Here is a 14,460-nt window from a genome sequence, read left to right as displayed (position 1 = left end):
TTAGGAGGGTACAAGCGGTCGCTAAAAAAAGTGAAGCTAATTAATCAAGCCAAGGTAAGCATTGTTGTCAATTTACCCCTGATTTTCCTAGCTTAGGTACTTAGGGCGACAGGTAATAATCTCCATTTGCTTGAGGCTCCCTTGTCTATTGAAAACATTGGGTCCTCAGTGGATTGCGCGAGGCATTTAGCGTCGTTTGTTATGATTGTCCTTTTTACGATTGAGACTTGAGCTTCAACCAAGCAGTGCCTCTCTGCGCCATTTATGCCATTCGTCTGGGCTTTAGCCGTGAGAAAAACAACTGGACATGTGATGAAATAAGACATGTCTTGCTCCAACTCCTCCCAAGATTCCAAAAAAGCTTCCAAAATGTTTCTAGCTGGGTCGAGAATGAAGTCAACCCCTGTTTTTATCGGGAGATGACTAGGCCCCGCAAAGACACCAAGGAATGTGGACTGGGAGGGTCCTGGATTGACGAGTCAAGGTAAATCGCAATCAAAGGAGAGGAGGAGGAAGAGAAAAGAGAGAAAAAGGACAGAGAGCCCTGCTAAAACTTGAGCTTGATCGGGGCTTGAGACTGTGTTGGTCTCAACGTGAAGCGACAACTGTAACAGCTTGTCTTTTGCATAGACTCGAGTAATAGTCCCTGGAATCAAGCATTCTTGCCAAGGGAAATTGATGACGCATCATCTTCACCGCTTACTTCTTGTGTTGCTGCTTGTTTCAAAACATCCTAGCAACAGCTTATCGTTATCTCATTCGACAGCGTTGAGTTGATGGCGTTCAATGCGTGGAAATAACACATTCCATTCCAATTGATGCTGAGTATTTATCTACTCATTTGACCCTCAATCGTGACTTGAGCATCCTCACAAAAATGAAGCCATCATTGCTAGTCCCTCTTCTTGCCCACAGGAAAAACAAAAGAGCATATTTTTATGAGCAATCACCAATATCAATGAACAATAGATCCGAGGTACGACGTCAATCCATAAATAAGCTTTAAGCTTCAAACCATGCACACCCTCCTTTACATCCCGACGATGCGATATTCCCGACATGCGATGCCTATTCCCATCCAGCATCAAGAACAGTCAAAATTTGATACCCTTTCTTCAAAACCTCTGTCTCAATAATAACAACCGCAACAAAAGTACAGTCTTCTGTGTCACTGGCATTGTCACTGACAGTGTGATGGCATCCAGGAAACTCTCTGAAGCTCTCCCCGACGCCGTACACCTTGGGGGGATTTCCATTCATCCCGCTCAGAAGACGACCTTTTGTGACTGTTGCAACAACAGTAGCTCCAGAGTGGGTGTGAGGAGGTGTCCAGCCGTTGGGCCCATAGTGAACTTCCAGACCAACAATGGACATGCCGGGAGCGTTGGTAATTTCATGATCGTAGAGTAACTTGACGGACTCACGAGGTCGATTACTTGACTATGTCAGTTTATATCGCTTAGTTATGAGAGGTTCATACCGTTTCTCTTCGGTGATGGAGGTCATCGTGTTGCTGGGGATTGTCTGTTGAGGATAGCGTGTGATGTTTGAACAGAGGCTGGCATAGGCCCTTTATACTTGAAGTTGTCAAGGGGGACAACTTCTATCAATTAATAAAATCACTATACACTACTCTCATCTTTCGAGTAAAGAACATGACAATCGGGGTTGGCTGACCCGAAGCGGGAATCCGGGTATTCGGGTATCCGCAGAACTCAACGAGCGACTCTCGGAGTGGCAACAATCATCATCATCACGAAGCCCGGGGGATAAAAGATCTGTCCGGATGCGACTCATGGATCTTTCACAAACAGTCGATCAAGCAACTGAACTCCTCCCCGTTTACCCAACAATATCAGAGTTTCCCTGAACCAATACCACGATGAAGGCCATTCAAATTCTCGGGGATGCATCATCACCAACAATCTCTATCAATCATTCTCTGCCTCAGCCTACACCAGTCAACTCTGACATCCTTGTCCATGTTCACGCAGCTGGTATAACCGGCGACGAGACTACGTGGCCAGAAGTCTATCAGACCCCAACACGCATCCCAGGTCATGACATCTCTGGAACTATAATTTCTTTCGGTCCAGACTACACAGGCAATCTGGAAATAGGACAAGACGTTTTTGCCTTGATAACAGCAGACCGCGGTGAGGGACAAGCCGAATATGTTGTCTGCACACCTGAAGAGGTTGCACCGAAGCCATCGTCACTTTCGCATGCGGAAGCAGCTGTTCTCCCGATCCCTACGCTCACAGCATGGGAGACAGTTGAAGACTTTTTGGAAATCAACTCCAATATGAGAGTTCTGGTCACAGGTGCATCTGGAGCGGTGGGAAGACAGTTTGTGCAGCTAGTCAAACACTTAACCCAAGCTTATGTCATCGCACTAGCTTCGCCTCGGAACCACGACAACTTGCGAGATCTCGGTGCAGACGAAGTCATAGACTATACATCTCCTCGCTGGGAGATATCTCTCCCTTCAGTCAGCCTTGTCTTTGACACAGTCGGCGGGGAAATCCTATCAAAAACTTGGGAAACAATAGAAGAGGGTGGGACAATAATCACAGTCGGAGATCCTGCCCCAGCTTGGGCGTTTGGAGATGATGAGGCTCCCGAGTCGTTGAAACACCCAAGTGTCAAGTACAAGCACTTTATCGTTTCACCCAACGCGAAGCGGCTTGCTGATGTGGCGAGTATGCTTGACAATGGTTTGCTCAAGCCATTAGATGTGAGACGGTTCACATTCGATCAGGGCGTCGCTGCGTGGGACTGTGCGAAGCAGCGAGGACGGGACTACAAGGTTGCAATCGAGTTTTGAGCCATTGATAGATACCTTTATATACCATGACTGTTGGATTACTACGCGAGAACAAAATGCTATTTTTCAACTCATATCTTCACCCATCCAGTCGTAATTAAATTCTGAACCCATGTTGATCCACCCACAGATATCTGTCAGAGACTCCAAAGAAGCAAGGGCATCGCCTTCCTGTGCCAATGCATCTGTAGACCGGCTACTAGCTCCTCCATCACTTCCCGTCAAACTCGGAAGCTCGCTAGACCCAGGTACAGTGCTTTTCTTTTCCAAAACAAGTACATGACGAGCGATGGTCTGGATCTCTTTGACGTTCTTTGCCGTTCGAGTCCAGATTTCACCGAGGCTTTTTAGACATCCGATTGTAAGTCTAATCTGGTCTCGTGCTATCGCCAGCTCCTTGTCTTTCAGGAGATACTTGCACGCTGATAGAAGTGAAAGTGTGCCTTCGCTGACCATGCAGGTCGCAAAAGGGGTGTGGCGGAACGGACGAACTGGGAGAGCCAAGAGCTGTATTTGTGCATCGATCGACTTGAGAATCCGCATCGTGTGAACATTGATAAGATCTGGTCGGGGCGTGTCTGTGGGTGCTTCTCTAGCGCAACTTGACATGTTCTCAATAGGATTGAATCTGAGGTCTGATAACGGGCGATGTAGACCGATAGTTGCGCTGTTCTGTTAGTCAAGATCTCGTATCAAGTCAAGATAAGTCCTTACACATGAACAAGCAAATTGGCTTGAAACATCAACTCGTCAATACTACCATCGTTCCTCATGACCTTTCGTTCCTTAGGCAAAAGTAAGAGCCAGGCATCGATAACAGAGTCTGCGGCCTGTATCACTTGCTCCGAGTCTTGTCTCTTTACCTTTTTCGGAGTAACGGAAATTGCCAATGCTGCAGCACGCACGGCACCAATTAGATATGCGAACGACGAGAATTGCATATCATACTCTGCAAACTCACGAGACTCGAAGTCTTCGATCGTGCGAGGCTCCGGGATACACTTGAGCATTATTAGCTAGAGGATATCCGATTCATGGAGGACACACTTACACCTGACTCATATTCGCCTTCCTCACACGGTAGGGACACTGTTGTTTCAATGTGAAATGCCTTCAAGTTCATCGTCCCTAGAGTGCCAGCATAATATGCATCCACGATGTACAACATCCACCAAGTTCGTCTCCAAGACTCCATGAGGACGACGTCCCCGGCTCCACAAGTAGAAGCGAACTCTTTCTTGTGCATACCCAGTTCTAGAGCCACATCAATTGCAATTTCTAGTTCCTCTCTGGCTCTAGTAGTGTGGCTACTCCAGAATAAAGCGATCGAGTATAATAGTCTACATTGGACCTGGACTGGGTCTGAAGAAGGGAGCCGGGAGATGCGGGATTCGACCCCGGTTTGAAGAGAGCCTGACCATTCTTGAGCATCGTAAAGGTTTCCAATGAGACGCATGACGGTCGTTAGAGCAGAAAAGTCGAAGGTCGATGTCAAAGAGCCCTCGCATAGTCTAACTAATTGAGGTAAGGGTAGAACGAAGGGATGAAAGGCATGAAAGTTTTTGTAGTAAGAAAGTATCAACGGATCATTTGCCAAACCTCGTTCCTCTGGAGGGCTATATGGCTCGCTCAACGCTCTTATTCCTGAGTTTGTGTCTTCATCTGGTGACAATATATTCGTAGAATTCATAAGCCCAACGTCGAGTTCTGGGATAGTCGAATCCGTCAAGGTCTGGGTTGTACTACTGCGCTGTCGGTTATTGTTCTTCTTAGAAATATGTCTTTTTCTTTCAGAAATAGCGGCGCGGTGAGGTCCTCCTCGCCGAGATGTAGGATATTGGCATTGCTTCTGAAAATTCGTACACCTTGTACAGCGCGGCTGCAGGGCATCGCATTTGACGTGCTTTGATCGGCATTCAAGACACGCTAAAGAGGAGCGCGTCTGTATTCGGGTAGGCGCTGATATCTTCTCGTGGTCATTCATAGCGAAGGATTGATACGGTATGGTGGAAAAGGTTCTTGGTCGTGGGTGGATTGGCTCAGGTCGTGAGAATCGGGGTATCCGGGTATCCGTGTAACCGGACTTTTAGACACTTGGGCTTATTAGTGAGTATCAGCTCCCGGGATTCGGATATAGTACGGACACTGCTTTTGGGGAGGGGCCACCTACAATGAGAGCTTTTTATGGACATCACGATTACACACTGCGAGACAGTTCTAGGAAGCTTCGGGGTGTTGCTTGATTATTTCAATCGCAAGTTCTACAATTTCGTTGTCAGGAATTGTATTAACTAATAGTAAAACGTGGTTGATCGGGACCCAGATAATTTCTCTCCTCAAATTCCTCGCGCTTAAACATCCAGCGAGTCGACTTGCATGCTCTGATATCAACCTTCTCTTCCCTCAACCTGAAGCACATACTATCTAGCGTATATACGGTGTGGCCACAGCATCGGCCTTTCCCACACGATTGATCTGCATAATAAGTTGAAACGGACTCAACCAAAAGAGGAGGTATTTTCCCCCACTCGTTCAACATACCTTGGATTGAGTCGTCAAGAAATCCATTGAGTTCAAGTTCTATATAAGCATAACCACTGACATCATCGGGTTTACTCCATATTGCTTGGAACACCATGTCGTATAATTCACCCATGCGGAGACCTGCAGGGAAGGAAAGTAATCTCCATTCCCTGGTCCTGTTCACCACCCTGTGCATGTAGCCAACTGACGTTATTGGCGGTTGCGCAACCAGCATTTTTCGCCAAGATGCACCACGGCGTATAAAAGCTTTGTGGACCTTGCGGCCACCCTTCATGTTGGCGATGCTCATTCCAGGCACCGTCAAGGTGCTCTCCATCAATATCCCATCCCGCCGGTATAAGGATTCCCTGCGTTTGAAGATTGGCTCGAAGTGCTTAAGTAAGAGCGGATTGGCGACGCGAGGTTGTTTTAGATTGAGAAATAACCGGGGCTGAAGATAAAGGATCTGCTGCAACAGTGGTGATGTTGAAATCATATCATGCCAATGTTTAGACACAAGTTGGGCGTTTAGCAGTGTTGCAATGTCCATGAATGTGCACACATGATGAAGTAGCTCATAACATCCCAGTACCTGGTGAATAGAGGCCCCCAATACTGGTATTTGCGAAACCGGTTGATGTTTGACGCGTTTTCGCCCCATGTTGACTCGTTGACTCTGGTATTTAATTCTCGAATATTTTTTGAAAGGGGTGCTCGCGGGGAGCTGGTCTATGAACTAGAAGAGCTTCTTATTTAAACCAGTGATGAGAAAGGCGCGTCTTGTTGTCATTGAACACATGACTCACGCCGTGACGGTTGCTTTGACCACTACCAAGCTCGATATGGAAACAATACCTAGCGGGTGTGTTTTAACCGAGCTGTGCCTCTCGTAGAACCAACATCTGATTGCATTCGTCCAATCAACTGCTTTCATACCGTACGACAACGGCCTACGTACAGGATCAGAAATATTGAGTCAGTCCAAAGATATGTCGAACCAACAGCCCTACATATCCACCCCATTTAAGGACAGTCTGAAAAGCATGGAATTCTTGATCTCGTCCTCTCGAGCCATGAGTTCTTGCACATCCCAATTGGCCCAAACGAACTTTCCCTTCAGAAATTCCGCTTCCTTCGAAGCAAGCCAAACAATGAAATGAGCAGGTAATTCCACTAATAAGTAGTCAGCTACTGATAGATTGACGTTGTGAGGAACTTACCCTTATCAAACCCCACTGTGATGTCGGGATTGATGCCTGTTGCTATGATACCAGGCTGAAAGCTAACAACATGAAGCCACGGATTCTCAAAAGCCACGTAGTCAAACACCTTGATCGCTGCTGCCTTTGCAGCTGCATATGCGAAGTCGCCTGTGACCACTTCATTCGGCTGCCAATGGCCTATCCCAGAGCTTGTGTTGAAGAGCTTGGCTCCTGGTGCTGCCAGTGGGAGGAATGCTTGTATCGAATTGAAAGCACCCAAGGTATTGATCATAAGACTTCGAAGAAGTTCTTCTTCTGGATACCCCATCACTGGGCCGTACACTGGGAGTATACCAGCATTGGCAGCGAAAATGTCGATCTTGCCAGTCTTATCGACGATGTTCTTCAAAGCTTGGTTGATCGACTCTCGCTGTGTAGTGTCTGCAACTTCAAATAAGACAGTAGTTGACGGATTGGCAGCACGGATTATTGCTACTGCTGTTTCCAGGCGTTCACGACTTCTTCCAACGATTGCAATAGATTTTGCATTAGCTTGAGCGAAAGCAACACCAATGGCTCGGCCAATACCATGTCCACCGCCCGTGATGACAATGTTCTTCTCGGAGACTGCCAGTTCGGGTCTTGTAGGGGAGATGAAAGAGCACGGTTCGTTGTGCCATGTCTTGGTGAAGGAGACCAGATTCGGCAGGGGAAGACTTGTCATTATGAAGACAAAAAGAATACTAGTTGGACTACAAGAACTAGAATGAGGCGGATAGTTAAATAGTCGTATAAAACTTGATAATACTTGGATTATATATATGAAGTTCATATCTACTTGGCTTTATAAGCCTCAGCTATTATGTTTCTTCCGCGGAGGCTTGGCTGGAATGAGTCTGTCCGACAATTTAGTTACTACGACCAATATCTAACCCTTGCGTTACTCAGCAGTCTTCCGCGGAAGACAAACCGGTTTCTTTCTCTTCTTTTTGAGACAGGCACGAATACTCATAAATTCCAGTCAACGGCGGACGTCCTCCAGTGAGCGGTTTCTTGTGACATTGGACAGGACTTAATCCAAATGATGCATATTCTCCTGTCACATAATGTTTCAGGTAGTCAATTCGTTCTTGTACGACATATCATTCCGTTTTCTAGATTCCATCTTTTCTGCCAAGTGCAGAGTACCGAGCCAGGTCATCAACAGGTTGTCTTTTTATAGCTCTCATCAATCCGCATACCACCATCACTGACACTGCTAGTCTTTGTCCGCAGCCTCTGGCCTGATTGATCAGGCATGCTTGTCAGAATCTAAACAAGGGCAACGCTGGCAGCAAATTCTCGTGATGGGAATTTTTATGTGAGGCTGCAGAGGCTAGTGGGGTAGAGAAACCCGTGAGTGAGGCGACAAAGCACGAATTAATTAGACTTATGTTATGGATGCGGGGTTTTGGTGTAGTATATTTGACAATGAATGTATGTTTTTATTTTATTTGGTTTATATTGTTAGGGTTATTGATGAATTGCCTCTCAGTCCATGAAGGCTACATGTTCACACCCTCATTTTTTGTGATCTTGTTTGGGAACAGAGTCTAGACCATTGCTGTTTGTGTGACATATAAGCTTATGTAGTAGCTTGGATATATGTTGGATCCTAATGGTAGGGCCTTTTGGTTCCCCGCCTCCTCGTTGTCGTCAAGCTCGAAGTGAGGGTTGCTTGCTGGCTAGCTTGTTAACAACTCGACCTCAATTTATTTGTCGCAAGTTAAACACGCCACAATCCTCACTGGGCTATATGTGGCTGGTCTTAATGAGGTCATTATGTCCTGGAGCTATTGATCCCGGGTAAATGGACATGTTGGCCACGGTAAGCCACTTAACCTTTTGTGACGAATTCCCCAAGTAACTTCAGATAAACCAGATTAAAATAACTCTTTTTTAAATATTGAGCAGTTTCGATCCAGAAGGGACGTCTTGGCCGAAACTTGATGCAGCTTATTGCTCATGCCCTGGCATTGACGACTCGTCATCACAACCTTCAAAACAGTGCATGCATAGCACAAGCTAGCCTTTTGAGCTTGGATAGGCAGTGCATGCAGGTAAGCCCTACAGGCTAAGAGAAACAGGCTATGCACAGGCTATAGAGAATCTGCATCAATATCTCGATGCAGAAACACCATGGCTAGATTGCTAACTGATCACGATCCAGTCTTGAATCAAAACCTACCCGGTACTTCAATCATGGGAGAAATTGGACATTAACCGTGCACGACGCGATGAAAAGCTTGAAAAATGTGCCAATGTCGATCACGAGACTTGTCAACTAAAACTCGGGCCAGCTCAGCACTAAAACTAAGCACATTATGGAGTACAAACGCCTTCGGCCAAGCCCGACCCCCATTGTTTTTGTTGGTTCTTAGGTCCTTGAGCACAAAAGTGTCGCGTGCCCATCCAAGGAACAACGGCCTTGGCTTTGCTGTTGCGACTCTACAAGGCTGGCGGTCTTGTTTTGAAGAGGTTGGCAATTCCCTAATAGGTAAAGATAGATGAAGGATCGTCAACGACGACAAGGAAGAGTGACCATGATCGCGTATCTCAATTAATCACGGCACTGGTTGTCCGTTCACCTCGTACCGCCTAGACCGTGTTTTTGTTTCGAATAGACTATCGAAAAGACACGAGAGTCAATATGATTGCACTTTCTCGTATTCTCGGAAATGACACTGAAATATGTAGTAACAGATACTCCCCTCGGGTTACTCTTGCCGGTTGACAGTCACCTCACGATCCCCTCTCAAGCTTCCTTCCACACTGGAATGGGAATGGGAATTGACCAAAAAAGGAGTAGACCCACACGTCAATGCAGTGTGTGCAGATGAACTGCCGCCGTTGGAAAGGCGCTTACTTTCTCCCTGGCCAGACCGACTCGCTACTCGTTCTTTTTTTATGACAGAAAGACGCTAGAAGGCGTCTCCGCTGTTAACGTGACATGAAGCTACCACCGAGTCAGCCCTGGGGGCAGGCAAATACGGTATGGCCAGTTATATTGCAGGGGTTAAGAAGAGAAAAAAGGCATTGTTGGTTGGCTGCAGCGGATAATGAACGACCAAGAAAAATGTGAAACTGGACATCTCGATGATGTATTCTTTATTGGTTGTCAGTCTTGTCGATCTCTCAAGCCGCGGGTAGCAAAATGGTGAGGTAGAGTACGAATTGAAGTGAATGATGAAGGATTTTATGACTCTTATTCATGATATCACGACATTGAAACGAATCTTCACTCAGCCTCTGCCGCATATGTACATATTCTGCACTGTAGTAGTGGCTGTGCATGCATCACCGTGTGAATAACTTCAGCTGAGTCGTATGTCCCCTGTCAATTGGTAGGTGATTACCCCAAATGGGCTATTTCCCCTCCCGGCAGGATTGTTATTGCGCTACCGAAGTTTCATCGTTAATCCCACGGATCTGGATGCCTGCTTAGGAGTGTACAGTGGGCAGTGGCGCATATAGTATCTTGTAGTCTGGAGGACGAGTCAAAAAGCGAAATAACTCTGTATCAATGATTGCCGACCAGCCGAAGAGGCGCTCAACAAGAGAATAACATGGAATGGCTGGGAATAGAAGAAAAAAAGACGCCATATTGCGAATTGAACCGGTGCAAACTTTCCTCCAACAGCACAACACTGCCCTGCACCCTCTTTCTCGTGGATCAAATCTGACAGATTTCAAAAGGTGTCTGTCTGTACAGTGTTACCAGCCACGTTGCGTCGCTGTTGGCGAGTCCCCACCAAAAGGTCCCCTGCTAAGAAGCCCCTAATAATTTTGCATTACGGGCGAAACTAATGAATGAAAGCTACACGGGCCTTTGACCCCCTGGACACGCGACCCCTTTCTTATTTGGCCCTCGGAATTACCCCACATTCTTTCATTCATTGGAAAGGAAGGACCGTAAACCAAGAGTCCAGCCCAGTCGAGACCACCTGCAGTACGGGAATTCATCAGATTTGTGTCCATCTACCCGTTAAGCAAGCCACTGTAGTAGCATCCCAAGGCCGTTCAGTTAGCGGGTAACCAGCTATAGCTACACTGATTCTGCCGTAACCTTGCAACTTGCCTCAATCGGACCCTCGTTTTTCTAAATTCATCACTTAATTTTCCCTCTTCGCCCCCCTCCTCCTCTTTCCTTTTCTTTCTTTCCAGTTGATACCGTTAATTCTTGTCGCGTCTTCCCTCCTTTTGCTTCTTCAACACTCCAGCGAGAGCGAGCGAGCGAGCGGCCTTAATCCTCCCAAAGGTTTTGCTTTGCTTCGCACACCGTTTGCCAATTTCTTCAACATCGTGGCTCGGAGCTGGGCGCCTCTCGTTTTCCATCCACCGACCTCCAAGTCGACAACAACCCGGCAAAATGTGTTTCCTCTTCTCGGTATCCTACGTTTTCGGCGTCTTCTTCGTCTCCATCCTCGGCAGCAAGCTACTACATCTCTGGACACATTTCTTCACCGTCCCCGCATCAGCTTTCTTCCTCTACCTGCCGACATTCTTCCTCTTCGATCTCCTGACAATATGCATTGGACGTATGCTCTTGGCCCAGTCCAAGACACCATGGGCTTGGATCACCAGCCTCATTGGTAGCATCGCCACGTACGTTTTCTCCCGTTTCTTGGCTTGCGCAAATTGCGACACGCCTAGAGAAACTTACAATAGCGAAACCAAACACAATACTAACATTCTTTGACTCTTCAGAATTATTTCACTCGGCGGCTCATCTTCACAGCTTGGTTTCTTCGTCAAGACCGGTGGAGAGCTGGATTGGCGCGATGCGACAGCCTACGCTACTAGCAAGGAGGGTCTCAAGGTGCTCTTCAGTGGCAGCGAGGCCGTTATTGCATGCGGAATTGGTCTGATCATCATCGCCATGCCTATCCATGGCTTTGTTTACCGTGCATTCGGTGCCTTCTTGGGCGCAATTGGGGACAACATCCTCTCAGGTTCGTAGCCGCCCTTTTCTGGTGACCAAAACCCATCACGCTAATCTTTGCTTCTCCCTTTAGTTTACAGTTATTTCCGAAGCTTTCGCATGCGCATCCCCGGCATTCAGCGCGGCAAGTACTCTGCCCTCAAGAACGCCGACACCGATCTCGAATCGACCGATACATACTCGATGGACGAAGATTTCCGATCCAGCGCCGATAACTCTTTCCGCCGCGGCGCCAAGACAGAGGGAATGGCCGCTGCCAAGGGAAAGATTGCTCGCTTCTTCTCGCGCATCCCTTTCTTCTCGTGGCTGTGGAAGATCGCTCTCGTTCTTTTCCTGAGCCTCACGCTCATTCTCCGACCTGCCAAGCCGTATGACTTTTTGTCTATTACTCTGCCTGTGTCGATGCTTGATGTTTTCGCACCCGAACCCGATTTCTGTGGTGCCCAACGCGATCTCATCGTAAACGACTTCCCCTTCCCCGAGCTTATCAACAAGACGACTTGGAAGCAACCTGAGGGCGATTATTATAGAGGATGGGCTCCCTTGGCTGACAAGAAAATGAGCCCTCTCGGCGAGGCGTATCGAAACCACACCGTCGACTGGTTGCCCGAGGAGTCGACTACGTTGCCCCGTGGCTTCTTTCGATACGATCCCAAGCGATTCAAGGGCGGCTACCACGGTTCGCTTGCTGATCCCGGTGCTGTCATTACCGACCACAAGTGCCCCCAAGTTACTCTTAATGAGAAGGATCCTTACTACAACCCCGTTGCCGACCCTCTCAAGATCACCAACCTCGATAACGATATCCTTCCCACCCTGAAGCAGGCGCTCGGCAACGGCGATGTCAAAATCAAGCACGTTGTTTTCATTCTCATGGAAAGTCTGCGACAGGACTTCTGGCCTCTTCAGCAAGGTTCCCACTTGCACAGCCTTATAATGGACCTCAACAAGAGCGACCAGGAGAAGGAGGAGGCCAACGAGAGACTGTCTTGGATGATGCCTCACATTGAGAAGATTACCGGCCTGAAGCAGGGTTTCACCGACAAGAACGGCAAGCCCTACGCAGCTCCCAACTACACATGGCACGACCAAGCTGAGGAGGGTTTCGGTGGTATCAACGTTGCTACCGCATATACTGCCGCTACCATGTCCACCAAGAGCTACTGCGCCAACCACTGTGGTGCCTACCCCATGCCCGTTGAGAAGTTCGCCGAAGCCGATTCCGACAGCTACCAGCCTTGCATTCCTCAGATTCTGAGCATGCTGAACAAGGTCAAGAAGAACGTTTCTGACTCCGACGCCGATTTCCGTGATTTGCAGTGGAAGACGGCTCTTTTCGAGGCCGAAATTGAGGAGTACGACCGTCAGGAGAAGTTCGATGCCAAGTTGGGCTTTGAGCACATCATTACCAAGAAGCAGCTCGAGAATGACTGGCGCTACAACAAGTCCGACGTTCTTTACCACAAGATCAATTACTTTGCTTACCCCGAGCCCATCCTTATGCCCTACCTCCAGGAGTTTATCTCCAACACCACTGCCAACAACCAGCGAATGTGGTTGACACACTTTACTAGCACCACTCACCACGCCTGGGGCCTGCCTGAAGGCTATCCCACCTATGATTACGTGTCCCACACTGGTATGAACAAGAAGCACGACAACTTCAACAGGTACATGAACACTGTCCGATACCACGATGGCTGGATGGCTAGTTTGATGAACCTTCTCGACGAACAAGGCATCTCCAACGAGACTCTCGTCGTCTTCGCTGGTGACCACGGCCACTCCTTCAAGGATGATGCTGGCAAGGAGGGCACATACGAGAACCAGTTCATCTCCAACTACCGAGTTGGCCTGACCTTCCGACACCCCCACCTCCCCCGAGTCCAATACGACGCCAACACCACCACCATCTCTATCCTGCCAACCATTCTCGACCTCCTCATCAACAGCGGCTCCCTCAACGAGAATGATTCCCACATCGCCTCCGATCTGGTTCAAGATTATGAGGGCCAGTCTCTCATCCGACCTTACAAGAAGTCTGACGGCGACCGACGCGCTTGGACTTTCTCCGTTGTCAACTCTGGTGCTGGTATGCTCGGTATCACCTCCGCTGATGTCAATTGGCGTCTGGTCATTCCACTCAACAAGGTCATTGAGTACCGAATCACCGACGCCGTCAACGATCCTATGGAGTTGAAGCCCGTGGCAGCATGGTCTCCAGAGGAACTCGTCACAGCCGCGCAATCCGCTCTTGGTGATGAGGCAGCTCAGTGGGTTTCCGAAGCCATACCCATAGCGCAGTGGTGGGTCAAGGAACGGCAACGTCTCTGGCGGTACCACGGCTTGTCGTCATAAACGTTGGACATTGTTTTTTCTTATCTCTTGCATCACCAGGCGTTTTTGGGGACTTGATTCGTTCAAATTTCATCTATTGTGTCGGCATTTCCACACAAATGCATCTGCTATCTATATCATCACTACAAGCATGAACGACCAACACCCGCTCTAACACCAGATTTGTCCCCGGACGGATGAGACTTGGGAGGGCTCGCGGTGATTTACGATCGTCTCTTGAAAACACAGCGATAATAATATCTTGACATTTTCTCTCGATACTTCTTGTAAAAAAAGAGTGACGAACTTGGGTTGGGTGGCGGCAGTCGATCGCAATACGGAATAGAACGGAAGAATTCCGACTTGTCTTTTTTTGATAACTCTTCATCATCGTTTCAACCGGACTTTTTATACCTTGGAGTTTTTAGGGAATGGCTTGTCTCACGGTCGCTACGTCATGGTTTTGGGTATTCTCTTTTGCTTACATTACTTCTTGTGCTTAGCGTATAGAAGGGTGTTTTTCTCGCTTAGAAATAAATGAATACAATGCTTAATCATGCTAATAACGTACTTATGTGACTGTACAAAGT

At 47.8% G+C, this 14,460-nt stretch overlaps 5 protein-coding genes across 5 annotated transcripts; 2 read left to right on the top strand and 3 right to left on the bottom strand.

Moving 5' to 3' along the window:
- Positions 1-1,068: 1,068 nt before the first annotated feature.
- FPOAC1_005588 (uncharacterized protein) lies at positions 1,069-1,506 on the bottom strand (the record flags this gene model as incomplete). Its single annotated transcript, XM_044850113.1, has 2 exons — positions 1,069-1,435; positions 1,481-1,506. The coding sequence occupies 2 exons, from the start codon at positions 1,504-1,506 to the stop codon at positions 1,069-1,071; spliced, it is 393 nt and encodes a 130-aa protein (XP_044708823.1).
- A 376-nt stretch (positions 1,507-1,882) lies between these two features.
- Positions 1,883-2,827, top strand: FPOAC1_005587 (uncharacterized protein; the record flags this gene model as incomplete). Its single annotated transcript, XM_044850112.1, has 1 exon — positions 1,883-2,827. The coding sequence occupies one exon, from the start codon at positions 1,883-1,885 to the stop codon at positions 2,825-2,827; it is 945 nt and encodes a 314-aa protein (XP_044708822.1).
- Positions 2,828-2,893: 66 nt separating this feature from the next.
- FPOAC1_005586 (uncharacterized protein) lies at positions 2,894-4,283 on the bottom strand (the record flags this gene model as incomplete). The annotated part of the gene is made up of 3 exons (XM_044850111.1): positions 2,894-3,494; positions 3,542-3,828; positions 3,879-4,283. 3 exons carry the CDS (start codon positions 4,281-4,283, stop codon positions 2,894-2,896), a joined length of 1,293 nt encoding a protein of 430 aa, XP_044708821.1.
- A 2,073-nt stretch (positions 4,284-6,356) lies between these two features.
- FPOAC1_005585 (uncharacterized protein) lies at positions 6,357-7,276 on the bottom strand (the record flags this gene model as incomplete). Its single annotated transcript, XM_044850110.1, has 2 exons — positions 6,357-6,523; positions 6,571-7,276. The coding sequence occupies 2 exons, from the start codon at positions 7,274-7,276 to the stop codon at positions 6,357-6,359; spliced, it is 873 nt and encodes a 290-aa protein (XP_044708820.1).
- A 3,684-nt stretch (positions 7,277-10,960) lies between these two features.
- FPOAC1_005584 (uncharacterized protein) lies at positions 10,961-13,891 on the top strand (the record flags this gene model as incomplete). The annotated part of the gene is made up of 3 exons (XM_044850109.1): positions 10,961-11,196; positions 11,299-11,543; positions 11,607-13,891. The coding sequence occupies 3 exons, from the start codon at positions 10,961-10,963 to the stop codon at positions 13,889-13,891; spliced, it is 2,766 nt and encodes a 921-aa protein (XP_044708819.1).
- Positions 13,892-14,460: the final 569 nt, after the last annotated feature.

Source organism: Fusarium poae, chromosome 2 (genome assembly GCF_019609905.1).
Source record: "Fusarium poae strain DAOMC 252244 chromosome 2, whole genome shotgun sequence".
In the NCBI taxonomy this organism is placed as follows: Eukaryota; Fungi; Ascomycota; class Sordariomycetes; order Hypocreales; family Nectriaceae; genus Fusarium; species Fusarium poae.
This window is presented reverse-complemented; position numbering and strand designations above follow the sequence as displayed.